At 52.5% G+C, this 25,941-nt stretch overlaps 5 protein-coding genes across 5 annotated transcripts; 3 read left to right on the plus strand and 2 right to left on the minus strand.

Moving 5' to 3' along the window:
* Positions 1–595: 595 nt before the first annotated feature.
* On the plus strand, positions 596–7,231 carry THITE_67447 (uncharacterized protein; the record flags this gene model as incomplete). The annotated part of the gene is made up of 8 exons (XM_003652321.1): positions 596–602; positions 689–839; positions 974–1,652; positions 1,866–3,991; positions 4,160–4,800; positions 5,512–5,675; positions 5,744–6,692; positions 6,768–7,231. 8 exons carry the CDS (start codon positions 596–598, stop codon positions 7,229–7,231), a joined length of 5,181 nt encoding a protein of 1,726 aa, XP_003652369.1.
* Positions 7,232–8,060: 829 nt separating this feature from the next.
* Positions 8,061–10,190, minus strand: THITE_2113792 (uncharacterized protein). Its single transcript, XM_003652322.1, has 8 exons — positions 9,918–10,190; positions 9,736–9,804; positions 9,367–9,401; positions 9,277–9,308; positions 9,160–9,208; positions 9,039–9,105; positions 8,409–8,967; positions 8,061–8,323 (listed from the first exon to the last, which is right to left on the minus strand). Exons 1-8 carry the CDS (start codon positions 9,969–9,971, stop codon positions 8,307–8,309), a joined length of 882 nt encoding a protein of 293 aa, XP_003652370.1. The 5' UTR covers positions 9,972–10,190; the 3' UTR covers positions 8,061–8,306.
* A 7,301-nt stretch (positions 10,191–17,491) lies between these two features.
* On the minus strand, positions 17,492–19,845 carry THITE_2154358 (uncharacterized protein). The gene is made up of 5 exons (XM_003652323.1): positions 19,552–19,845; positions 19,305–19,379; positions 19,172–19,240; positions 18,749–19,107; positions 17,492–18,689 (listed from the first exon to the last, which is right to left on the minus strand). The coding sequence occupies exons 1-5, from the start codon at positions 19,586–19,588 to the stop codon at positions 18,036–18,038; spliced, it is 1,194 nt and encodes a 397-aa protein (XP_003652371.1). The 5' UTR covers positions 19,589–19,845; the 3' UTR covers positions 17,492–18,035.
* A 456-nt stretch (positions 19,846–20,301) lies between these two features.
* On the plus strand, positions 20,302–22,055 carry THITE_55484 (uncharacterized protein; the record flags this gene model as incomplete). The annotated part of the gene is made up of 2 exons (XM_003652324.1): positions 20,302–20,552; positions 20,824–22,055. The coding sequence occupies 2 exons, from the start codon at positions 20,305–20,307 to the stop codon at positions 21,995–21,997; spliced, it is 1,422 nt and encodes a 473-aa protein (XP_003652372.1). The 3' UTR covers positions 21,998–22,055.
* A 962-nt stretch (positions 22,056–23,017) lies between these two features.
* THITE_2113808 (uncharacterized protein) lies at positions 23,018–25,853 on the plus strand. Its single transcript, XM_003652325.1, has 3 exons — positions 23,018–24,174; positions 24,249–24,944; positions 25,002–25,853. The coding sequence occupies exons 1-3, from the start codon at positions 23,249–23,251 to the stop codon at positions 25,588–25,590; spliced, it is 2,211 nt and encodes a 736-aa protein (XP_003652373.1). The 5' UTR covers positions 23,018–23,248; the 3' UTR covers positions 25,591–25,853.
* Positions 25,854–25,941: the final 88 nt, after the last annotated feature.

Here is a 25,941-nt window from a genome sequence, read left to right on the forward strand (position 1 = left end):
CAGCCTCTTCTCGTGTATCGAGGACCGAGAAGTTGTCATGTTCCAATGTGTTGACATTTTGCTACATATGGATGCATTGACGATCAATTCCGGCAGACATGCTAGTGTAGGTAGTTAAGGTAGTATGGGAGATCCCGTGGGCAATTCCATGCTGTGGTTGGGGGGAATTTGGGGGCTGACAAAGCCTGAGCGACCCATGCCGGGGGCGACTGCGCCTCGCCAAAATTACTCCGTACACGGCAAACGAAGGGAGCCCTCAGTTACACCAAACATCAGTTGTTCTGCATAGCGTGCTGCACTCTCTGTACGCCGAGTAAGCTGCCCAACCACACATCGCCGCCGTGGTTCTGCATCCCATCTGCCATAGGTTGCTGCCGTTCTCCGCTTGCCGCTTGCCGCTTGCCGCTTGCCGTTGTGCCGTGCTGTGGTTGCACCCACCTACCCCCTCTGCCCAGCGCCAACTGCAGCGGCTCCAGCGCCCACGCCAGCGCCAAACCATCACCGTTCCGCCCCCCAGGCCCGATCGCTCCCTGCGTGCCTGTGCCTGTCCCTGTGCGACGATCTCGTCAATCCTCGTCACACCAGCAACTCCCCGATGGCGAGCCACAACGGCGGACCATGATATTTTTGCTCGACAACCGGCTGCCGTGACCGCATCCAGCCTCGGACTTGTCGTCGAGTATGGCAGCCGCCGACACCGTCGCTGACGCTGGGACGGCCAGGCCATCTGCCACCGAGAAACAACCCATCGTCGTGCCCGTCGCCGATGCCAACGCGGGCCCGGACGACCGCAAGAGCCCGCGCGCCTTCGAGCGGCTCCCCGATGAAATTATCCAACAGTATGCGCCTGTCTCTTAGTTCGCAGCTTTCTGCCTGCCTGCCTCTCCCTTCGGTCGTTGGCCAAGGTTGATGTTGGGTCATGATGATGAATGTGGGCCTTGCTTGGATGGCCGTGTGCTTACAGACATGGCAGGATACTCCAGGCATCGGACGCCAATGGCTTCGCGTCGCTGGCGCTGCTCAACACGAAGTGGCGGAGCGTCGCGCAACAAGCCCATCTCTACGCCCACCACCTCGCGAGCTGCCCCTCCTATGCCACGAGTCATCATGCGCCGCCGCAGGCCACCAGCGACGATGATCTACCCAGGCTTCGCCGCCTCTTCGCGAGAGAGGTCAAGCGCAACCTGTTCGAGGCATATCTGCGCCCGAAGCGGACCGTCATCAAGGTCATCTCAAACTCGATCAGCTCCTCGTCATGTCCCGGCGGCGAAGGCATCCAGTTCAGCCCTTCGCCCAAGGGCCACCACCTGCTCGCCTACAACTCGTCTAGGATACACGTCATCGACCTTCGGAGACCCGAGATCGAGGTGAAGCGGGAGTTCAAGATACTGCGGCGCCCTGCTGCCACGTGCATCAATGACGAGGGGACCCTGCTCGCCGTCTTGCTGACCGAGATGGAAGTGGACATCTACGATCTCACCCAGTCGCCGCCGAAACGGACGCAGTCCATGATCCTGGATCATAGTCCCCGAGCTATCGCCCTCTCTCCCTGCGGCTCCGTCCTGGCCGCCGCTTACGAGGGCGGCATCGAGGTCACCTCGTTGAATCCGGGCGCAGTAACCGCCGAGAGGAGGGCGGTCAAGTGCGACGGCGTCGATGCGCTGGCCTTCTCGTTCGACGGCACTCAGATCCTCGGGACGACGGTGCAGTCGTCACAACCCAACACGGTGATCCTTACTGCTCCTTACTACGACCCCGGGAGTCACATGGCAGACCACGATATCAGCGCGCTGTGGACCACGTCGATCTTGTTTCCTAACAGCAGCCGTGACTGCAGCCATGCGGTTCTGGTGCAAAACGGCAAGCACGAGGAGGCAGCCTGGACCTTTACCTACGATAGAAGCTTCGAGACCTTCCGGGCAGTACGGATCGATGACTTGCGCAACGGCACCACGTACTTTACGGGACCATTGCCCAGCCCGGACTCGCAGGCGAAGCTGCTACCCTGCACGTTGCCCGCCGCCTCCTATTATGGCGAACTCGTCTCGGCTGGCTTCCAGGGCAAGGAGATCTGGCTGTACGGCATCCCCGAGGACCTCGACGCAGTGCCAGTGCCCGATGCCGCAGGTGCCGGCGCCGAGAGCGGCTCGAACGCAAACGGGCTGTTTCGCAGAAACAGCGGCCCATCCCTCCGCGCGAGCCCCAGAATACAAGACAACAACAGCGAACCGGCGAGGGTACCGCAGTGGCAGATCCTCTGTGACAAGCTTCGCAACACGTTTGTTAGTGGGTATAAGATTGGCGAGCTCGAGGGCGTTACTACGGTCAAGTTTGTGGCCGATTTTGCGGACTCCTCGATGAAGGAACGGTTAATCGTGGCTGCTCGCGGGGCTGTGGCGAACATGAGCGTCACCGACGATGAGGGGATCGACTTTGTTGACGGGGGGCGCATCACCATTCTCGACTTCGATTACGGCGTCCGCGACGGCACGGTCGATGAGTATGCCATCGAGGTGGGGACAAAGGAACCTGAAGTGCTCGAAGAAGAGCATCGGGACATCGATACGGAGGTTGCCATCGTTCGGCGGCGGACCGTCGCCCAGAAAAGGGGGAGCCGCAGCGCTGCGCTGATGCGCAGCGTGACAAGCGCAAGCCGCACACCGCCGCTGCCCCCGCAACCCCCCACGCGTCCCGAAGACGACGAAGACGACCCTCTTGTACCGCGCCGCATAGGAGTGCCGCCGGTCAGGAGCGTTCAACAGACGGCGGCAGCTGACGACACGGAGACACAATCCATTGAGGAGCAGGAAGCCTTGGACGCACCATATACGCATGCTAGTCCTCGCTCAGGGCCGACACTACGCCGGGCCGCCACGGCCGCTGCCCACACGCGCCGTCTCCATCCGTCGGCGGCTGCAGGCGGACACATTGTCTATCGCAGGGCGGACGGCCGTGCTGAGCACCCGCACGAGAGTGACGCCGACAACTGGGTCCCTCCCCCGCCGCCGTACCAAAAAGAAGACCCTGGCGATTTGCCTTCGTTCCTTCGGCATGCCGCCATCTCCCTTCCATCCGGTCCCGCCATAGAGCCTGCGGAAGGCCAAGCGAACCAACCACGGGATAGGCAGGCGATACGGAATTCCTCGGCATCGATGCATCAGCAGCCTCGCCGCGCCGAGACATCGGCCTCGGCGAACCGGTACTCCTCTCCGGTTCCTCCGGTCCCTCCGCTACCATCCCTCTCAGACATTCCGCCGGTGCCGCCAATGCCGGCTATTCCGCCAGCAATCGCTGGCTCGCTGGCACCGCCGGTTGCACCCGTTCCGCATGCCCGCACCCATGGGCGCGGCGGAAGTTCAGGGGCGCAATCTACTCGTGAAGAGGCCGTGCGGCCAGCTTCGAGGGACTCGCGATATCTCGAGGGCGACAACATTTACGACGTCTCGCCCCCAGACTCCCCAGCCTTGCCGCCGGTGGCGCAGCATGTCTCCCGCGACCATGGTGACAGCCGGGTGGTAAGCGGTCCTGAGCCGGGCGCGGTACTCCCCGTGGCGGCTCCTGGTGCCAACGCAAGTGAGGTAGCAACCTCGGTAAGAACGCAGACCACTCCTGTATCCCCAGAGGCTGGTCCGCCGGCGTCCCTCGAACCTAATTTCGTGGCCCAGGCCAACGGCAGCCTCATGCCCCCTGCCAACGAAAACCCGGCTGCCAGTGAGCCCTCAGTCAGGCGGCTTTCCGTCTCAAGGACTTGGCCAATACAGCCGATGCCCATCAAGACCAACAATGCCCCAGCTGGATATCCATATTCGGCGCCCCCCATCAACGGCAACGAAGCGCTGTCTCAGACCTTCCCTCCCCTCCCCACTGCGGAGCAGATGCCAATCTCTGCCCATCAGGCCTCAGCAGCTCGACCCTTGTCCGGCAACTTCCAGCTCCCGCGCGCCTTCACTGATAACTCCACAAACGACGAGAAAAACTGGCACCGAACGTCGTACCAGCGCCCAGTGTCTCAACAGCAGCACTACTCGTTCCCGCGGCCACGACCGCAGTCGCCCGGCGCACCGTTCCCCGCGCGCGCCACCATGCACGAGCCACAGCCCCGACGACCGCACGACATGAGCCCCGCGCTCCCGGGAGAGGACATGCCGCTGATCATCAGCACGCCCAAAGGCGTGTCTGGAGCGTTCGATCCCCCAGGCCGGCACCCCTCCGAACGGCGCGCCGAAACACCCATCCTGGCTCCGGTCCCCCGCCACCCGCGGCCGCAAGCGCAGGCATCGATCCTGCGCCCGGCGCAAGAGCGCCCCGACCCCGTCTACGGCAGCAATGCCGGCGCCGCATCCCTACCCCCACCCCTACCCCTGCCCCAACCCCTACCCCCGCCCCATCCGTCTCAGGGCGGTGTCCTCATGGTGCCCTCGGCGCCGGGATCGGCGTCGACGGGCTTCTCGCGCCGCGTGCCGGGCCTGAGCCGGAAGCAGAGCCGGGCGGAGCGGTCGGCGGCGAAGAACGTGGCGGACGCGAAGCGCAGGGGCTGGACCGGCCGGTCGACGCGCGGCAAGAGCAAGCGCGGCAACGGGAAGAAGAAGAAGGAGCGCGACTTCGACGCGGCCAGCAGCGCCGCCTGGACCGATGTCACGGTCACGGCGTACAGCGTCCGGTCGGGCTTTGCGGGGCTGGGTGGTGGTGGTGGTATTGGTGGTGCCGGGGTCGGTCCTGGAGGTGCTGGGCATGTCATGGATGCGCATGGGGGCGGCGGCGGCGCGTTTGGGCTGGGACTGAAGGGGAGGGATAGGCGATGTGTTGTCATGTAGAGGAGGACGCAGGGTAAGGATATGTGTGTGGGGGATGATAATTGGTGGAGTTTGCCTGAGCGTCTTTGGCAAATGTGGGAGGACCGGCCGTCCATCTTGTCCCTTCTTTCTTTTTTTCCTTTCCTTTTTGCTTTTTCTCCGCGTCTATGTTCTTTGAAATGGGCGGCTACCTGATGATGATGATCTTTTAGCGAGCAGCGGCATACATGTCTCCCTGTCGCGGGGGTTTTCTCATCTCTCCGACCTTCGTTTAGTTATTTCCTCAGCAAGGTTGACAAGATGGTTGGATAGCAATATGATACCAGGGGGCCCACAGCATGTAACTCTTCACCATTCAGCATCTAGTATCCGCCCTCCACTAACTACCGGTTCTTCCCGCGTAGGAATTGCTTTCGTTTTCTTTTTCCAGGATAGGTAATTTTCTCTCGTTATTTTTCTATTTGTTTTTCATAATACCGGTCAACTTGAACATCTTAATTGTCAATTCGGGCACGGGCCACTCATCACCATCGCTTCTCTCACTCGGTCACACCTCAGCTCGCCTCTCACCTGCACAGTGTCAAGTGGTGAAGGCACTCGGTTGCCTTGACCCGCTGCCGATGAACCCGAGCTTAGTCTGAGAACACATCAAACAACCGTAGCACGTCCATCCATAGGAGCCATCCAATGCTCGTCCGAACGTGGTTCCGGACGGCAGGCCCGGCCGGGCGGATTGCGTCTCATTTACGGAGGCCGCGCGCGCTTCGCGGTCAACAGCATCATCAACAACATTTTCAACACCAACAACAACAACAACATCGACGAATTAGTTGTGTGACCGTGTGTCTCGATCCGTCGCGGGCGTCGACCGCCGAGCTCCAGGTGCGAAGGACCGCTCTCTCCTGATGCTCAAACGGGCCACTGAATCCTCCCCCCGCCGCGAGCTCTAGCAAGCGGCCATAGACGGTGTCGAAGAGTGGCTGGGACTCGCCAAGCGCACATCTTCCTCCTCCCATGACGCCGCCGTCGTTCTTGTCTCGCGCGCCCTAGCGTCCTGGCTGGACGACGACGTGTTTCTCTCCCGCCTGCTTGCGTCGACCGGAATCCCCTCGGGGACGGAAGCGAAGGGACTGACCGTCGTGGCCGCCGCCGTCGACGAAGTCCCCCGCTACGACCGCCGCCTCGACCTCTTCTGCTCGTCCGAGGGCGTGTCCGTTCTGCGCGGAGACGCCGCGAAACTCCTGCCGCCCCCGGACCAGGCCAGCGACGCGGCTGCAACCACCCCCACCCCCTCGCTCGAATTCGCGCCGCCTCCGTGCCGGCATGCCGGCCGGCTCGCCGCGACCGTCCCGCTGGCCAACACGCTCTTCAGCAACGGCAGGCCCCATGCGCTCTTCGTCAGCCGGTGGCGCAGCAGCAGCAGCAGCCCGGAAGAGCCGCCGCGTCTGCTCGAGAAGCTGCCCAAGTCCAACCAGCGGATACTGCTGTCTGCCGCAGGCGCGGGCTTCCAGGAGAGTTCCTCCAGTGCCGTGCTCTCCCACCTCGTCCCCGTGACCGCCCCGCGCAGGATCACCCGCGGCTTGGGGAACATTCTGCGCGAGGTGCAGAAGGACGGCTCCGAGGCGCAGCCGGCGTCGACCGAGCTGGAGGCCGTCATTCCGCGCCTGCTCGAGGCGCGCCGCAAAGCGCTAGGAGACGCTGACGGGCAGGACCACCCAAGTGGTCCAATAGACGTCTGGGCCCTTTTGATCCCCAGCTCGTACGCTGATAAATGGCGGCTCATCGAGCCCGACTGGGACTGGTCCAACTATCACGCCGATGATGAAATCAAGACGGCCAGGATCCTGGCAGAAAACATGGACCGGTTCCTCGGCGGCGGCTGCCAGCTGCGCAAAGTCTGTGAGTGAAGGATAGCCTTTGCCCTCTTTTTGTTCCTTGAATTTACAATGAGTCTTGGGTCTGACTTGCGAATAGTGAGCGGCGGCGGCGGCTGGGGCGCAAAGAGGGGCATGCTGTCGCTGGATCCCCAGACTCAGCTTACCAAGGATGAGCACCAGGACTTTGAGAACTTCAAGGCTTCTTTCGAGAGCGAGGGCGCCGCTGGCGGCCTCGTCACGCGTGGTTCCTACGTTCAGTTCCTCGTCTCGCCCGTTCGCCCTTCGCGTGCGGGGTGGATAACCCCCGACAGCCGGCGATGGGACCCCTGTGAATCCCGAACCCTCCCAGCAAGACCCGTCACCGTCTTCGGGACGACCGCCGCTCCGTTCCGCGCGTCCCTAGCCGACTCCCTGAACGTTTGGCCAAACCTGTTTGGGGCCGCCTCCTCCCAGGCCGTGTACCTGTCACGCTCCCCGGCCGGGCAAGTTTCCGATGATGATGAGCCCACCGTTGGCTCCAAGCTCGACGCTCCGTACTCTTACCTAGTCTCCTCGGAGTGAAAGTACCCGCGCCGAACCGCTGCCTGACTGCCGGATGACCCTCCGAAGCCTCGGCGACCTGGGGGAAACGCCGGGCGGCAGCAGGCCTAGAGCTGGTAGCAGCTTCGCGGCCGGTAACCGGCGGGAAAGGATGGGCCAGTTGCAGAAAGAGGGGGAGTAGCCCACTGGGGCGGGACCCTCGCGTTTGCAGCGTATCGGCGCCTGCACTCACCGTTGGCTCGAGATGTGGCGAGAGGAGATAAGAGTATGTAAAATAGCGCAAAAATGTACGTGTATGTGTAGACAAGACGCAAAATCTCCTAGAACCGGCTGCTTCCTCTGTAACGTTATGCCCCCATTCCAGTACCCCGAATGTAGCCCGACCCTTCCTTTTGCCAGTATCTGTATAAAATTCCCACACAGACAACTGCTGTTCTTGGCGTGGCGCGTGGCCTCAAGTTTCAGCAGTCTAAGCCACCTCAATGAAGTATTTACATTCAAGTTGGGTAGGGGGGGAGAGGGGAGGGGTCACATCCAATCCACTGACGACATTCAGGCCCTGGGCCTCTCGCCTTGGTTTCAGCAGTTGCGGCCCTGCCACTGAGCCGCTTCAATTCCAGCCCAACACGCGGTCTGATAGATGGAGCAAGTAAACTAGAGCAAAACAGTTTCGGCTGTGTTCCAAGATAAATAAATACCCGGGAGCTTAAGACTGGTTTGTGCCCGAGTAACGAGTTGCGAAGCCGGATGTGTCGAAAACGTGCCAAACCCTCCCCCTGAGTGAACTGAACAAACCCCACCCCAGCATTCAAGGACGGCTTAGGGGCCCAACCCATCTTGCTTGGATAGGAAGATGCTTTGAAGACAACCAGCAAGCGGCGTGCTAGCCGCCGATGAGACGGACGGAACTGTGCTTCGATCGAAATCCTAGAGTGGAGGCCGGTAATGAGCTAATGCGCAACAACCAAATCTTCCCACACAGCAAGCCTCCTTGTATCCTGCCAGCTATGGTCTTCAGATAGCATGCCTCCACGTCTTCCAGCTCTGGGGCCATAAGAGAACGCATCAGATTTCCCCCTTCCCACCGCTCACTCAATCATATCCACATCCCCGCTCACATCCTGCTGCGGCCCGCCGGCAGGAACACCGTTGGTATTCCCCACAGCAGGGGTAGCCTCGCCGGTCGCATCCCCGCCGCCGCTGCCAGCAAAGTAGTCCTCCATCTCCGCGTCCAGCTCCTCCTGCGTCTTCTTGGGCCGCCCATCTCTCCCCACCTTCTCACCAGCGCCACCCCTCTCGCCCCGTCTACCCGCACCACCGCCCTCCCTCCGCGCGCCGGGCCGCCTGCCCCCGCCATCCCGCCGTCTACTGCCACCCCCGCCTGCGACCGGACTCCGCGACCGGCGGCCGTTCCCGCCGTCGTGCGGCCGATACCGATCGACGCCCCTCCGCGCGGCCTCCTCGTCCGACTCGCGGCGCGGCGAGAGCGACCGCGCCCGGTCCGCGGGCAGGGTGATGCGCTCGGCGAGCGGCCGGCCGGGGAGGACGGCCGTGTCGAAGGGGTTGCGGCGCGGGCCCGTGGGCAGCAGCGTGAGGCGGATGGGCTGGCCGGCCGCGTTGGCGCCGTCGAACTCCTTGATGGCCTCGGCCGCGTCGCGGTGCGACTCGTACGTGACGAAGGCGGTGCCCTCGGAGCGGCCCGCGCGGTCGTACTTCATTTCGAGCTTGATGAGCGGGCCGATGCGGGAGAAGAGGCCCTGCGCTGGGTGATGAGTATTCGCGCGCTTTCTTTTAGAGTCGTTGAGACAAGGAGCGCAGGATGGCTCACCTCCAGATCTTCCTGCGTCAGTTCATAGTGGATGTTATCCACTCTGAGCTTGGCACCCCTAGAGTCGCTGCTGGAGTGTCAGAGATATCCTCTCGGCGATTCGGCGGCGGTGAGGTCGTACCTGGAGGGCTCGGGCGAATGTCGACGACGTCTTGGAGCGGAGCGTCGGCCTGCTGAAAAAAAAAGCAACATTAGTAAACAGCTTCCCCCATTTGCAGCAGTATTCTCCTTAACGTACCATAATCCTCGAACTTGTCATGAACCCACTCGCTGCGCCAACGGTGTCAATCCAGGAATTCGCGGCGCACTGGTCGAGCGGTATACGTACGAATCGAGGTCCCGCGGAGCATCGTCTCTGAAGGGCTGTTGCCGCCGAAGAAGGATCGGAAGCTGGTTAGCCGGTAAAATTCAAGTTGGAGTGGTTACCCTCCACTGCCAGTCGCGAGTCTGATCCGAGGGCGCAGCCGAACCGCCGAGGGCGAAACGAGAGCGCACACGAAGGCCCGTGCAGATGCGACTGCGTCGAACAAACATCTGCCATGGTGGCGATCGAGGAAGGGAAAAGAGGAGGAGGAGAGAGGGTGCATTCAACCTAATCGACGTGTGGACCGATGCGAGTGTTGAGCAAATTGCACCCTTTGGCAAAGCCGGTGGAGTGGGTGATGCGAAGAATCGCTGGGAACAGGCGCATACATACCTTTCTGACGCCATCTCTGGGGTAGTCGGATCTGTCGCGACGACGGCCGCCGCGAGAACTTCTATTGTTCTACAGACTCGAGGGTCAGCCGATTGAGAATATGCTTTGTCGTGTTTCTCTCTCGGCGAGACTAGAGGACAGGAACCGAGGACATGGAGAAGAAGCAGTGTTGGCATACATACCTGCTTCCGTTCGGCCAGTATCTCGTCGAGGCTGCGGTCGAGTACACGATCCATTTTGTCTCGGGTCGTTCACCACACAGAGCTGTGGTTGTTATTGGAGAGTGGCGTGCCTCAGGTGGTGTGGGTTGGAGGTTGGGAATGCAGCGGATAAGGCTGAGTCTTGGGCCATTCAATTGAATGATAAGGTCCAGATCGGAGCCAAAACTCCAGCGAACAAGCCCTGTCACCACGCACATGTGAGTAGGGCGAAGCATATGCTACAGCGCTCCAAACGCATCACTGTCCATTAACCCAAACCCGTTTGCAACTGACTGCCAGCCAAGCAATTGCTATAGCAACCAACTTACCCCGCTACAACCCGATTTTGAAAATCGCTCCTTGCTCTATACAATTAAGAATTTTCAGCTACACTGCGCTACTATTCTCTATTCTATTTCCTAAACTATATCCCAATATTCAATCGTACTTGATTGAACTAAGCTATCTATTGCGCTATATATTCTAATTGGCTTTATTCTGTCAATTTAAGTTTACTTTATTTATTCGCTTGTCGCTTAGCTTTTAGAATAGCGCCCTTTGCCTATACTAGGGAGAATCCTACCCCCTAGGGTATAAGCTTAGAAAAGCCTCTTAAGCACTTGTAAACGCCATTTATAGTTATATTACTAGCGATACTCTAGGCTTATAAAAATAATATCTAGATAACGGCTTAGGTCCTGAAAAAGCTTTATAAAACTATATTTAACGAGGTCTATAAACTAATAGATAGAAAGAAAGTTAGATAGATCAATTTTCACTTATAAACTTTTATAATTATTAACTAGGGTTATAGGATATTCTTTGCTACTTTATCTTTAAAGAAATCTAGAAGGATAGGAAAATCTAGTATATTGACGTTAAAATTAATACCTAGCTATATACTAAGGCCTTAGCGCTTTTGCTATTTGTAAATTATACTATTTCTAAGATACTTTGCTAATAATATATATTACTAAAGAGTATAGGGCTATATAATTTATATATCTAGCCTAATATTAAGCTTAGGAAAAGAGTATATACTAACTGTATTTACTCTTTATATAGAAATTTTTGTTCTTTATATCAAGGTATATTATATAAAAAAATTTTAGTTTATTCTAATTTACTAATGTTTCTTAGAGCTCGAGGCTAAGGAGAAAAGAAAGGTATATATTTACAATAATAAGCCTACTCTACTAATAGAGTATATTTGTCGGCTTATATCTATAAGAGACCTCGAAGTTTAGTTGGAGATGCTATAGAACGAGCTTAAGTCTTAGGTAGTAGAGGGGGTCTGCCTATTATAGGAGTAAGGTTTAGGTTATAGTATTCATTTGGGTATAGGTTATAGGGACTATAGGTTTAGCTAGATATTTTATACTATAGGTTAGGAAATAGGTCGGATTAGTATATAATACTATCAATGAAGTTCGTTTATAGTAATATCATTAGATTTTTATACTATATAGTGTATTGTACTATATATAAATTATAGCGAAGATATTCTTATCTTAATATCTTATTTAAAGTCTAAGTATATAAAATCTTATCCGAACTCCCTAATTAAACTCGAAGTCTTAACAATATTATTCTAATATCTTATCCAAAGTCTAAATATATAAAATTTTATCTGAATTCCCTAATTAAACTCAAAGTCTCAATAGTATTATCTGTCGCGCACAGTATATAGGGTGCCCCTAGCCTTTGCAGGGCAAGGATGTCCTTTTGCCCGTTGTGACAGTTATAAGCCCGGTTCGCGTAGTGGTCTTGCATCTCGCCAGCCGTTCCCTGCGCATAGCAGCCACAACACGCAAAGGTCTATGGTTCGAACCACAGTCTGACCGGCTCGGTTTAGACCGTCGACGCCCTAGCGTGCAACGCTGATGGGGACCCTAGTCGGGTTACGGAAAGCGGAGAGTCTGGGAAAACAGAGACTTGTGCGTTTGGTAGCCCTTATAGTTGGTTGTGCGTTTGGCAGCCCTTGTGGTTGACCCCCAAGGTCTAGGGGGTGTGTCGCGCACAGTATATAGGGTGCCCCTAGCCTTTGCAGGGCAAGGATGTCCTTTTGCCCGTTGTGACATTATCCTAATATCTTATCTAAAGTCTAAGTATATAAAATCTTATTCGAATTCCCTAATTACACTTTAAGTCTTAATAGTGTTATTCTAATATCTTATTCAAAGTCCAAGTATATAAAATCTTATTCGAACTCCCCGATTATATTCTAAGTTTTAATAGTATTATCCTAACATCTTATTCAAAGTCTAAGTATATAAACTCTTATCCAAACTCCCTAATTATACTCTAAGTCTCAATAGTGTTATCCTAATATCTTATTCAAAGTCTAAGTATATAAGCTCTTACCTAAACTCTCTAATTATACTCCAAATTTTAAAACTCTTATCCTAACCTATAATACAAAGTCTATATATATCGAATCTTATCCCGTCTATAGAATAAGGATTCAATTATACTTAAATCTATTCTATTTTACTTAAATAATTTTCCTATCCTTTAAAACTAACCTAAGGCAGATAAGAGTTAATAAAGATATTATATAAATACCTTAAAAATTTAGACGATGTGAGCCTAGGCGATCAAATAAGCTTAGACCTGATCGACCTAACTAGCGCCTCCCTAGGCTACAACGGCGTCGTCCTAGGCTATATAACTAAGTCGACGCTAAAGAAAGCTAGTATTATCTACCGTAGCTACGAACCTTGACCTTTGAATAGGCTTAGGCCCAATCGACCTAGCTAGGCCCTCCCTAGACTATAGGGGCATCGTTTTAGCCTATATAACCAAGTCTACGTCGAAGAAAGCTAGCACCAAGGCTACCCTAGCTAACCTACGATATATAGAGCATCTCAAAGTTACCTTAGCAATTTTTCCAAATATAAGTCCAATCTTGTACAAATACTTCTAATTTTATATAAATTCTTTTTATATATGAACCTTCAAGATGCCCTAAGCAACTATTGATTTTGAGCTATTTAAGGACTTTATTACAAAGCTCTATTAGGCTAAAGTCCTAGTTAAATCTATCTACAAAGAATTGTATAAGGAATATAGGGTAAAGGTTGCTCGTAGTCTCCTTTACTAGTAGCTTAAGAAATGGTAGGTACCCTCAAAGTAGCCCTAGACCAAGGATTCCAATAAGCTATATATCGCACTATCTAAGAAGTTTTAGGCTTATACCCTAAGCAACAAAGAATTATATTCCTACTTTATAGAATATAGCTTCTAAGTCTCTTAGTAAAGTGTTAAGTTATTACGGTAGGTACTTGGCATTACGAAAAATCTAAAGGAGTACAAGCTAGCTAAGCGCCAATAGGAACTTCTTACTTTCCTCGAATTATTACCCTCTTCTACAATTCTCTTCCCTTAGCTTAGATACTAGGCCGCCTAGAAGTATATTATACAAATCGCCAATATCCACCTTTCGTAGCACAGTGTCTATAAGCTTCTTAAACGTAAGTTTAACGTATCTGTCTAGGCAAAGCAGAACCTTCTAACTAACTATAGAGGAGGCTTTACCCTTCCTAGGCCGAACTACACTTGGTCGATCGACGTTTACTACAAGCTCTAATAGTTCAGTTTTAAAGTCTACGCTAGGATTGATATATATTTACGCTTTATTATATAGGCCTATATAGGCATCTTAGCTCTGACCTAAAGGTCGATCTTTACATAGTACCTTGCTATTATCTTGGAAAGCGGGGTAATACTAATACTTATATACTTAGATTATAGCAAGGAGACACTTATAATGGCTAGAGCGTATTATTGGCTTTCCACTAGTATAGAGTAGGCGTAGCATCTATAACTATATAGGAATTAGGATAGATAGATTAAATGGTATATACTAGGATAGGGATTATAACAATCTAGTATAGTTGATTTTACAACAATCGATCCCAACTTACCTCTATTTGGCCTAGAGCGCCCCCTTAAGTTTAAGGACTATTAGAACTTTAGTAAGAGTACTAAGAACCAACGTATTAAGTCTTAATAGGCTTAGCTTTGTAGGGGCTATATAGGCTTTTAGATAGTAAGTCGTAAGTCAAAGGGTCTAATTATATATGATTGAATGCTAATATATAGTAGAAGTTTTTTATAAAGTTGTAGTGTAAATTTGCCTAGTAGCTAGACTAAGTTTTATATCGAATTGCCCTCTTCTTTATATATATGCTATAGATTCAATAGGAAATTGGGTCCTTTATAAAGGAGTAGAACAATTATATAATCTAGCGTCAACGATATATAGGAATTCTGTCGAAGATATACTTTTCTTCTATAGAGCCTACTACAATGAAATATAGCATTGCTATTCCCTAAGACCGCCTCTAGATACTCTAAAAGCTTATAGAGCTAGATAGGGTTGCATTTAATAATTTCCTCCCTCCTAAGGTCTTTAACCTATATAAGGAAATTATACTACGCTACTAGGGTTTAGATAATTTCAACCCTAAGATACCCCTTTTTAGCAAATATATTTTTCTTTAGGATAAGCTTATACTTTATAATGAGTATAGACGCTAACCTACTTTTATCCTTCTTTTTTAGCTAATAGGAGGTTAGACTACCTTTTTTAAGAAGATATATATAGAGGGTATTGACATCGAGGCTAAATTAGCCTCTTTCGAAGAGACTTAGACTAAGCATTTAGATTAGAGCTAAGACTTAGGGGACAAAGTAAATATATAGGAAGCGTTCTTCAATAGAGTAATTCTAGGTCAAGATAATAGAAATAAAGATTCTACTAATAAGAGTAAAGCCTAGTAGAGCTAACTAAAATATAGAACAAGAATATAGCTTAATCCCAACTTATTTCTTTACTACTACCTTTGAATGTATTGTAAACGGTGAACTAAGATATGCCTAACACGAGCTTCGCCTTTGCTCCTTAGCTCTACCTTTAATCGCCTACTTAGAGGTTTTATTTATACCTTCCTCTTCGGTTTCTATATACTCCTCTAGCTCTGGCGTTGCCGCTATAGTGTCTAGATCGGACTTATCGCTAAAGAGCTTACTAATTAGTAGTTTCCTCTCCTATTATAAAGCTTCCTACGCTAGAACGACCTTTTACTTAATTACTAGGAAGTCAATAGGCTTAGACTTGATCTTCTTTAACCCTAGCTTAAATATTATTTAAGAAGAAGCCTAACGTTTATAGCTTTAGCTATAATCTTAAGAGAGTACGTTTATATATCTTTTAGTATCTTGATCACTAGCGTTTTCCTTCTTTTCTAAGCTTGAATTTAGGGCGATTATAAGGACTTTATACTTTTTAATATAGGTTTCTTCTCGAAGTAAGAGAAAGTAGAATAGCTCCCTTAGTTTAAAGACCTTCTTATTATAGATAGCTCAATATAGGATATCAAAGGTAAGTGGCTAAGAAGGGGGCAATGTCGCAAGGTCTATAACCTAGAGCTTTGCTTTACTAGTCTACTTAAAGGATACTACAATTTTAAAGTTGGCTATATCGAATTGACCCTCTTAATTAAAGAGGTTAAAGATATATTAGATAAGCGTAGTATAGTTGGCAAAGCGTTGGTAAAGGCTAGTTGAGAATAGGTTAATCGACTTAATAATACTAGGCTCGAGGTATATATAAGTTGTATATTTCCCCCTTATTAGTATATATGTTATATAAGCCTAAAGCTCTATAGTGACAAAGAGGGTAGCTTAAAATGCTAGCTTAGAGCGATTCTTAGCGGTAGCAAAGGAGCGTTGTTTTACTATCTCTATTTATACGCTAATAAATCTAACTAGGCTAGTACTACCTCTATTCTATAGTTACTTTGCTTTCTTTATAGGTTCTGGTACTACTCTAATATTAGGGAACTCCTACTTTAGAAGCGGGAATCGTTGGTAGTAAGTAGGTTAGGACAAAGCAAATAGAAACTCGTTATTAGAATCTAGGGTATAAGCAAACGCTTTCTTATAGTCTATATAGAACTGAATATTATTATTATAAGACAAAGTTAGATGCACTTTGCTAATACGTTTATAAAAGAAAGCTATTAAAGCTTAGGAGGGTAAGTGTAATTATATATAATTGAATGTCTTTATATAAAAATAGAAGAAGCTACACAAAGCCTAAGGCAAATATAAGAGAAAAAGCTAAGATTTATAGCATTTTGTCTAATAACTAAAAATTTACTTAGCCTATCTATTTCGTCTTAAGATTATATATAGATCTATTTAATAATTAGATTTAGACTTTTATTTAAAGATAAAATAAGGATTCTCGTCTAAAGGTAGTATTTCACTAGTAGTATCTACTTAGTATTAACACTAGTAATTACATTAGCTATATAGTAGAGAATCGCTAAGATAAAAGTAGGTTAGAATTTCACTATTACCTTAGAATATAACGTTGACTTTTTTATTCCCTTTAGTATAGAATGTTATAAAAAACTAATTGTCTATATAACCCTATCCCTTAAGACACTAAGACCTAGCGTCGACCCTTTTTCTTTAGCTTACCCTACTTATCCTCCTTCTCCTCCTACGACTCTAGCTCCTTCTTAATTATACTAATCTAGTCCTTAAGCTCCTTCGTAGATATATATTAATAGGACTCTTTACTAATCCCTAGGAACTTATTGTACTTGGCCTAAGCTAACTTTTCTTTCTCTTTATTACAATAGGCTAAACCTATTAGAAACTTTTAGAATCAAAGTTTTTTTGGAGCAATATACCTTGACAGTATATATAAGCAGTTGTATTTCTAGAGTAGTAACAGTTAATATATAACCCTTCTAGGTAACCAATGCTTAGCTAGATATATATAATTCCTAGCCCTATATTATTAGGTAAAGTACAATTCTTATAGATATTAAGCTCCTTAGTATACTTAAGAAACAAATAGTATATAATAGCTATATATTGCATTTAGTTAGTAAGTTTCTAAAGGGCGTTTATCTTTACTCTATTCTTCTAGATTTACTTAAAGATCTAAAGCTAATAAAGCTTCTATAACCTTAGTTAATAAAGTAAAAACTTTTAAAACTAAAACTTAGATATCTTACCTAATTGTTCTTAATAATCGAATATACCTAGTTAAATATATAGACCTAGAGCTTATTAATGACCTAAGCAGTCTATATAACGTTGTCCTAGTAGTCCTTAAGCGCCTTAGATAGCTTAGGCAACGGTTAGTCTTTCTAAGTAAAGTTGAAAAGCGGCAAAGGCGCTATAGTGTCTACTCCCTAGGGTCAGCTTAATCTTTTAAGAAACTTAAGTAACTATAAAAGAAACCTACTAAAGTAGGATTTAAGGAATAAAGCTAATTAGAATTAGTAGTATAACCAATAACTTAATTCAATTAAATGCAATTGAATATCGGGATATAGTTTAGGAAATAGAATAGGGAATAGGAGCGAGCTATAGCTAAAAATTCTTTATTATATAGACCAAGGAGCAATTTTCAAAAACGGGTTATAGCGGGGCTAGCTTGTTTATTTAGGTGGCAGTCAGTTGTAAACGAGTGTCACGTTAATGGACAGTGATGCGTTTAGAGCGCTGTAATATGCCCCACATCGCAACGTGATGTAACAAACTCAGTTATCACATGTTGTATCTGTATTCTGTATGGAATGCTCTTTCAGGATGTCCTTAAGCTTTGGAAAGAGAACTATAACAAGCAACGCAACTTTAGCACAATGGTTCACATGGCTGTGCAGGGTTTCGGTCTACGTCGCATTTTGTTAACCTCCCTAACTCTGGGTACATATGACAATGAGAAAAGCCGGAAAAGCCACGAGCGGAAATGAGAAAACCAGCCTTCCTTGCTTGCCCCCAAAGCGCTCGCACCATCCCACTTGATTAATGTGCAAGCGCCCAAACCCCGAGAAGGACTTTTTTTTTGGTGGACAGCGTCACCTAGACCCCCTACAAAGAAAAAGGGAGGGAAGAAAAAAAAGGACACCCGCTGCAGCTGAGCAGCTGAGCAGCTCCGTCTCTTTCTACCAGAAAACCGCGACACAATGCCCCTCCTCAGTATACTGCAAGAGAGATGCAGATGCCGATGTGCGGTAGCGTGCGAGGTATGCCGAGAGAAAGAGTGTATGACGTCTGCGATGAAAAGGCGCTTTAAATCAGGTCGGCCACATTCATGGGCATCTCCTCAATCTGGGTGCTGTAGAACTGCTCAATCTCACGCATCATGCGAACATCCTCGGCAGTAACGAAGTTGATCGCAACACCCTTCCGACCGAACCGACCGCCGCGGCCGATGCGGTGGATGTAGTTCTCGCGGTTCGCGGGCAGGTCGTAGTTGATAACCAGGGAGACCTGCTGGACATCGATACCACGAGCCAGAAGGTCCGTGGCAATCAGAACACGGGAGGAGCCGGATCGGAACTCCTTCATGATCAGGTCACGCTGAGCCTGGTCCATATCGCCGTGCATGGCCGAGACGGTGAAGTCGCGGGCAGTGAGCTTGTCGGTGAGCCAGTCGACCTTGCGCCGGGTGTTGCAGAAGATGACGGCCTGCGTGATGGTGACGGTCTCGTAAAGATCCGACAGGGTGTCAAGCTTCCACTCCTCCTTCTCGACAGCAATGTAGAACTGCTTGATACCCTCGAGGGTAAGCTCGTCCTTCTTGACCAGGATACGGACGGGGTCGCGCATAAACTTGGTCGTAACCTCGAGCACGTCCTGGGGCATGGTGGCAGAGAGCAGAACGACCTGGGTGGATTGCGGCAGAAGCTGGAAGATGTCGTAAATCTGCTCAGTGAAACCGCGCTATTTCTGCTGTCAGCGCCTGAAGGAACCCCCCAATCTACCACTAGGATCACACTCACCGACAACATCTCATCAGCCTCGTCCAAGACGAACATTTTCATGGCGTCCGTCCTGAGGAAACGACGCTGGATCATGTCCTGAACACGGCCAGGAGTGCCGACAACAACCTGAGGGCCTTCCTGCAGGGCCTTCACGTCTTCACGGACGCTGGTGCCACCAATGCAGGCATGGCACTCGACGTTCATGTAGTCGCCAATGGCGACAACGACCTTCTGGATCTGCTGGGCCAGCTCACGGGTGGGAGCGAGGATGAGAGCCTGGCACTGCTTCAGGTTCGGGTCGATCTTCTGCAGGACCGAGATGGAGAACGTGGCGGTCTTGCCAGTGCCGGACTGCGCCTGGGCGATAACATCATGGCCTGTTCTGGAGCGTGAGTCCCCGATTGTCCAGTGAGCAGAGAAGAATGATCAATGTCGGCTTACCCTTGATGACGGGCATAATCGCGCGCTGCTGGATCGCAGAGGGGCGCTCAAAGCCGTAGGCGTAAATGCCTGAAATGTCATTAGCACATGCCTCCAGATCGCTATCATGCCTTGTTCGTCGGAGCGCTCTTACCGCGAAGCAGCTCGGGCTTCAGGTTCATCTCATCGAAAGAGTCGACCGTCTCATCGTAGTTAGACTCGATCTGTCCTGTTAGAGAGCAATGTTAGCGTCAGCGCCGTGGTGTGTGCTGTGCGCAACTGTCGAAAGAAACCAGGAAGGGTCGCCAGCAGTCCGGTCCGCGCACTGCGAAGACCGCAGGGGCGGTCGGCGCAATGCGATTCCCGCCCAAAGAGCATATACGGTACAAATGTATACATACCCTCGGGGACATCCTCGAGTCCCTTATCGGTAGCCATGATTGCGGTTGAGTTTCGCAAGAATTTCTAGATCCAAGCCCTGCTTAGATCTAGAAACCGTCGGAAGTGGTGGGGTTGCGAGCGCAAAAAAATCCGCAGACGACGCGGCGCGAGCGCGGCGGAGAATCTCGGGCGAAAATGGATTACTGAGAAGAATATGTAGATTCAAGGTTCCCAGTATTCAAACTGAGAACAACTGAATCTAGGAAAGGTCGAGTTGTTCAAGATCGTTGTTCCTTTTTGGTGGTGAGATGGTGGAGGGGAAAGGACCTTGGGCAGAACCGACAGTTAAAAATTGTTTTGGGCGGAGCACTCAAATTTGTAGCCGCCTCAGGCCGCAACCCCGCCTACCGTCTTTGAGCAAGTTACTTCCCACTATGACGTGGTGGGGCAGGCGCAGCGGGCCTTCAAGCGTGGCGCGCGGGGGGGCAAATTCTGCTGCTGCATTCCACATGCTAACAGTGCACTGCAGATGAGCCGAACTCCCGTCCTTTTCGCCGCCACTCTCGAGTACCCGACAGTCATCACGGTCACAAAGTTGTGCGGGTCTCGAGGGGTGGAACACCCAACTTCCTGCCGGCAACAGACCTGTCGTCGTCGGCCACTCAGACTTGCAAAGTACTGCGTAGGCTCCAGCTAGGCCCGCCATGCTGCTACCTCTGCACCACGTCAGGAACCGTGCCGGCGAGGAGGGTGAGGATGGAACTGTGAAGGACATGGATTCCAGCGTCGGCTCATCTATCCCACCACACCCACTCGGCATCAAACCCTTGGGAAACAAGTATTTCGCCGGCGGCAACGATGCACGCAAGTCTCTCGGCGTGCTCCAGTTGCTGCCGGACGAAGTTCTCATGCAGCTCCTTGAGTGCCTGGATGCCACAAGCCTCGGATTGTTGAGTGCCACATGCAAGTTTCTTTTCGCCTGCTGCACGGCTGACGACATCTGGAAGTCCATCTTTTTCACGTGAGTCACCCTCTAAGACCGTCGAATGGATGTTCCGCTCGCGCGCGATTCTTCGTACGCACCCGGCATCCCTGGGTACCTAGTTGCGGTGTGGTGCTTGTACATTTCAGAAAGTGTACGAGACGCACACGAGGACCCCCGCTCCCCTCCCCAGGTCGCTGCCACAGCGAATGTGAAGAAGGACAGATGAGTGATGAGTTCAGCCAAGCGGCTCCGTTTTCATGGTCCTCTGTGGCCCTCGTGATAATCGCAAGAGTTGACCATGTTCCAGGACAGAATGTGGCCGTGCGTCCTCCTTCGAGTGGCGGGGTTCCTGGAGAGCAACGGTTCTCGGGCTCTCTCCTGAACGCAAGATTCGGGTGGACTGTAGCAATGTCTTCTCGGATGTGCTGCATCGGCCGTTCGTCTGCAGTCACATCTCGCCCCGCCAGTATGCCCAGAACATCCCAGCGGCCAACAAGATTGCTCGCTTCCCCAATCTCTCGTATGAGGAGTTTGCGGACCATTGGAGCAAGAAGCCGTTCATCCTCACCGAGTGCATCCAGTCTTGGCCAGTCACCAAGTCCTGGAACCTGGAGAGTCTTCTTTCGCAGTATGCAGAGGTGGTCTTCCGAGCAGAGGCAGTGGACTGGTCATTTGCAACCTACTATCAGTACCTGCGCAACAACCGGGACGAGAGCCCCCTCTACCTGTTCGACCGGAAGTTTGTCGAGAAAATGTCGCTGAAAGTCGGCAAAGGAGAGGGAGCTGCATATTGGAATCCTGACTGCTTCGGGCCGGACTTGTTTGAGCTCCTTGGGGCGGAGCGTCCGGCACACCGGTGGCTCATCATCGGCCCCGAGCGCAGCGGATCTACCTTCCACAAGGACCCCAACGCGACGAGCGCCTGGAACGCCGTGATCCAAGGCGCTAAGTACTGGATCATGTTCCCGCCGTCGGCGTCGGTACCGGGGGTGTTCGTGTCTCGGGACAGCAGCGAGGTCACAAGCCCGCTCAGCATTGCTGAGTGGCTTCTGGCGTTCCACGCAGAGGCCCGCAAGTTGCCAGAGTGCAGAGAAGGTGTCTGCAGGGCGGGCGAAATCCTCCACGTCCCCAGCGGCTGGTGGCATCTCGTGGTCAACCTGGAGGACGGGATTGCGCTAACACAAAACTTTGTGCCCGAGTCCCACCTTGGCGGCGTTCTGTCGTTCCTGAGGGACAAGGCTGACCAGGTGTCTGGGTTTGACAAGTCCGTTCGGGATCCGTACGGTCTCTTCGTCAACCGCCTGAGAGAAGCGTGCCCTGGTGTGCTTGAGCAGGGTTTGAGGCAGCTGGCAGAGAAAAAGAGGCGGTGGGACGCTGTGGTGGGCGAGGAAGACAGCTCCGAGGCTCGGCCGCAAAGGAAGAGCGCTGGCTTTAGCTTTGGGTTTGGGTTTGGTGACGAAGACGAGGAAGAGATACCCTGACGTCTTACCGGTCTGTTCAGGGGTAGTGTACATGCACCCACAAGATAAAATCCGCACTATATTTAGAACCTGAGATGTTTACGTGCATATGTACATCGTTACCTATACGAGATTCGTTGTAAGCAAGCCCGACCATGTGAGGGGCTCGCTGTTGCGGGAGCTGATGCTGCTGTGGCCGGCATGAGACGCGAACGGACCCCTGGGGGTTCCGAAGTGCACATGCACACTCACGCTTTCACGTGCAACAGACATAACGTTAGGTATCCAGCAGTGGAAATATCCCATGCTTTTACCACTGTAACCCAACTGTTGACCCAGGTAGCCTCCTTTGCCCGGTTGCTCTGCTAGAGAACTCTGGACCCTACAGGCATGCACTGGTATTACTGCATGTTGTGAACACAGTGTCTCAAGTCGCTTTGCATACTGTACTTGGCAACCCCACCATTCTAAACATGGATTGCGTCTGGCAGCAGCACCAACTCCTGGGCAGGCGGGTCCTACAACAACGTGCCTGGCCAACATTCACTCGTGTAACTCGGAACTGCAGCTGAACACGCAGGCTGCCTGCAGCTGGTCTTTCCAGCAAACCTCGCGCCCAGCTTCGTGGTCAACACAGACTTTCCTCCTTCATCTTGGCTACCTACCCAGGAATTTGATCTCTCCGCCATTCCTGCGTTCGAACCCCCTTTGACACTGGCGCTTTCTCTGTACAACGCATCATCGCGCGGTCCCCGCCGTCCCTGTTGCTCGAGACTCGGCCCGCCGCGCGGCTGCCCCCCGGAGACCATCTGAAGCCGACCCTCCGCGATGACAACATGCTGCTAGACGACGCCTGTGATCGCGCATTCTACGTCCTTCCGCACATGCATCGTACAAACTCGTGCTCCGGTGGCAAACCATCAGTTGCCCTGTGATTTCGGACGCAAACGCTCGCTGTGCAGACGGCCAGACCGACTCCGCCGGCCGAGATCGCGAGAGCTGTCGAGCTGGCGCATCGCATCACGACCTCCATACCCCGTGAAACGCTCCCTTTCCCACGCTCCAAATTACTCTCCATCTCGCTCGCTACTTCCCGCGCGCCGTGTGTTGTTTCGTTTCGTTTGACTTACCAGTCGCTCCGAGCACAATAATCATTCTATTCTTCTTTGACCGACGTCGGGTTCACCCCGCTCTTTTGGTCTCTTAGTCACCTGGTAACCCGCCGCTTCCATAGCCCCGTCGCGTCCGCATATCCCGCTGTCGGCCGACACAATGGTCTCCGACGAGACGTACGAGATCTGCCTCCCTATTCTCCAGGACCCGAACATCGAGGATGAGGACAAGACGGACAAGCTCGAGGAGCTGCTTAAAGAAAAGACAAGCCTGACTGGCCAAGCCCTGGAGAACGCCGTGTTGGATGCGTTGTGGCGATATCGAGAGGGGGGAGGGAGTGCGACTTCGCCGCCGCCGATCAGACAAACTATTTTGCGACGGCCATCGCCGGCTTCCTGGCGTGGTTCTGGGACCCCGCTCTCGAGCTCGCCTCGCTTGGGCGTCAGTCCGCTTGCCCCGCCAGGCTTCTTGCCGACGCCCTTTGGTCGCACAAAGTCGTCGACCGCTTCGCCCTTCGGATCCCCGAGACCGTCCCCGAGGCTCGCGTTTGCCACTCCCGTGCCGCACAGTCCGAGCTTGAACGCGTACCAGTTCGCCAACGACGAGGCGCCTTCGCAGGAGGTCTTTGGTGACTACCAGTCGGACAATGTAGACTGGCTCGTGAGCGACGACGCAGCCAGCGTGGCATCTTCGGTCGGTGCCTCCAACGGACTGAATGTCAGCGCTCCCGAATTCGTTTCCATGCAGCATCAGGCCGACATGACCCCCTACGACATGCTACGGTCCATTCTGGGACAGAGCAAGTCGGACGAGGAAATCAGCGCTGCGCTCGCCCTGCATGGCTACGATCTCGGTGCCACGGTTGCGGCCATCATGGAGACTCAGGCGCAAGACAACAGGGCGTCGGCTGCCCAGGCGGAGGAGGGCCGCGTGGTCATCGGCAAGGCGATGGCTACCGACGGCCGCCCAGCTACCCCGGCGGATCAGCAAAAGACAGGCGTCATCTGCAAGTTCTACCTCTCCACGGGCCAGTGTCTGCGGGCAGATTGCCGCTTCAGCCATGACTTGAGCAGCCACATCTGCAAGTGAGTACCGTAGTACTAGCGTGAATTCGGCAACAAAGGAGCTCGAAGGGCATTCGTGGCTGACTTGGATCCAGATACTGGGTTGCCGGTAACTGCCTTGCCGGCAACACCTGCGTCTTCTCTCACGATCCGGCGCATCTCGTCAACCGGCTGAACGTCGACGGCTCCGGAACGCCGCCGACGCAACATGCCGCGGTGAATGTTCAGGACTACAGCAGTTTCCCGGCGCTCCAGCCCAGTACTCCGGAGCAGACGCCCTTCTTCCTCGCCGCTGCCAACTACCCCGCTGTGGGAGTGACGCCCCCGCCGGGTTTCAAAGCGCACCACGGCGGCTACCCCGACCGTCCCCGGTCTCGGCCAGGCAGTCGTCACCAGCAAAAGGACAACGCTCAGACGGCGCCTTCACCAGACGACGCCGACGCCTTCCCGTCTCTGGGCTCGGCTGCGGTCAAGCAGGCAAAGAAGCATCACGGCAAGAGGGGCGGCCACGGTCACGGAGCCCACAAGGAGAACGCCGCACCGAGCACTCTGGCAGATATTGTCAAGATGTCTCCTTCTCCGACGCCGTCCCTGCAGCAAAACCGTAGGATGCCCCGCAATGGCAGCTCGACGAGCGTTCGGAACGGAGAGAACAGCGCGGCTGCGCAGGCGATCCCGAGTCCAAAGCATATCCCGTGGCTTGAGACTGGCGAGAGAGCCAACAAAGCGTATCTCAAGGCGCGGCAGGAGGCCATCAAGCACGGCGGTCTGCGGAACAAGTTCCTCCAGAGGTATGTTTTCGAATGCAGCGATCGAGCGCGAGGGTGATACTGACGTTGTGTCGGCAGCGCGGCTCAAGCATGGAACCGCAACGATGCGCGGGCTGCCAAGGCGCTCAGCCTGCGGGGCCAGAGCGAGAACGAGCTCATGAAGAAGGCCCACCGGGAGGCGGCGCAGCTGTTGTATGAGCAACGCAACAAGGACCGGGCGAGCTGCCCTGAGATCTACGTCGACCTGCACGGGCTGCACCCGGAGGAGGCGGTCGAGTACCTCGAGGGCATCCTCATGGAGAACGCGGCGGAGAGCAGGCCGATCTACGCCATCACGGGCACGGGCCACCACAGCAAGAATGGTAAGGACAAGGTCGGCAAGGCGGTCCGGAGCTTCCTGAACGAGTGGCGCTACGCCTACCGCGAGTTCTCGGTCCCCGGCGACCGGAACAGCACGGGCGGCATCCTGGGCATCGACGCGCGCAGCTGGGACCGGTCGCTCTCGCAGGACGGCAAGTCGCTGACGCGGAAGGAGGAGGACAAGGAGGAGGTGGACATCCTGTCGCAGGGCGTCGAGATCGGCGACGGCAAGGTCAAGCTGCTTGTTAGGGACACGTCGGTCTCGAAGGAGCCGCCCAAGGGTCCGTCCGGGGCCAGGGCCAGGTGACGGCGGCGGGGCAGGCCATGGGGGATGGTTGGATGCTGGCCGCCTTTAAAGGGACCGTAGCTAGCTAGCTCACCACTCAGGCAGAACAAGTTAAAGACTATCACACACACGAGTTTCAACCTCTCGGTAGAAGAAAGTTCTTGCTTGTATTGTAACTCCGGGTTCGATGCCAAGAGCTCCCTCTGATGTTGGCTAGAGCCTGGAGTGAACTGTTAGGCTGCGGTAACGTTCCTGTGTTGTCTATGTACGAGCCATGACAAGTCCGTTATCACATCATCAACTCCGTCGTGAAGGATGTAGTTTACAGATTCAGAGTCCTGGGTCATGTTGTTGTTAACTTGCGCAATACTC

This window comes from Thermothielavioides terrestris, chromosome 2 (genome assembly GCF_000226115.1).
Source record: "Thermothielavioides terrestris NRRL 8126 chromosome 2, complete sequence".
Classification (NCBI taxonomy): Eukaryota; Fungi; Ascomycota; class Sordariomycetes; order Sordariales; family Chaetomiaceae; genus Thermothielavioides; species Thermothielavioides terrestris.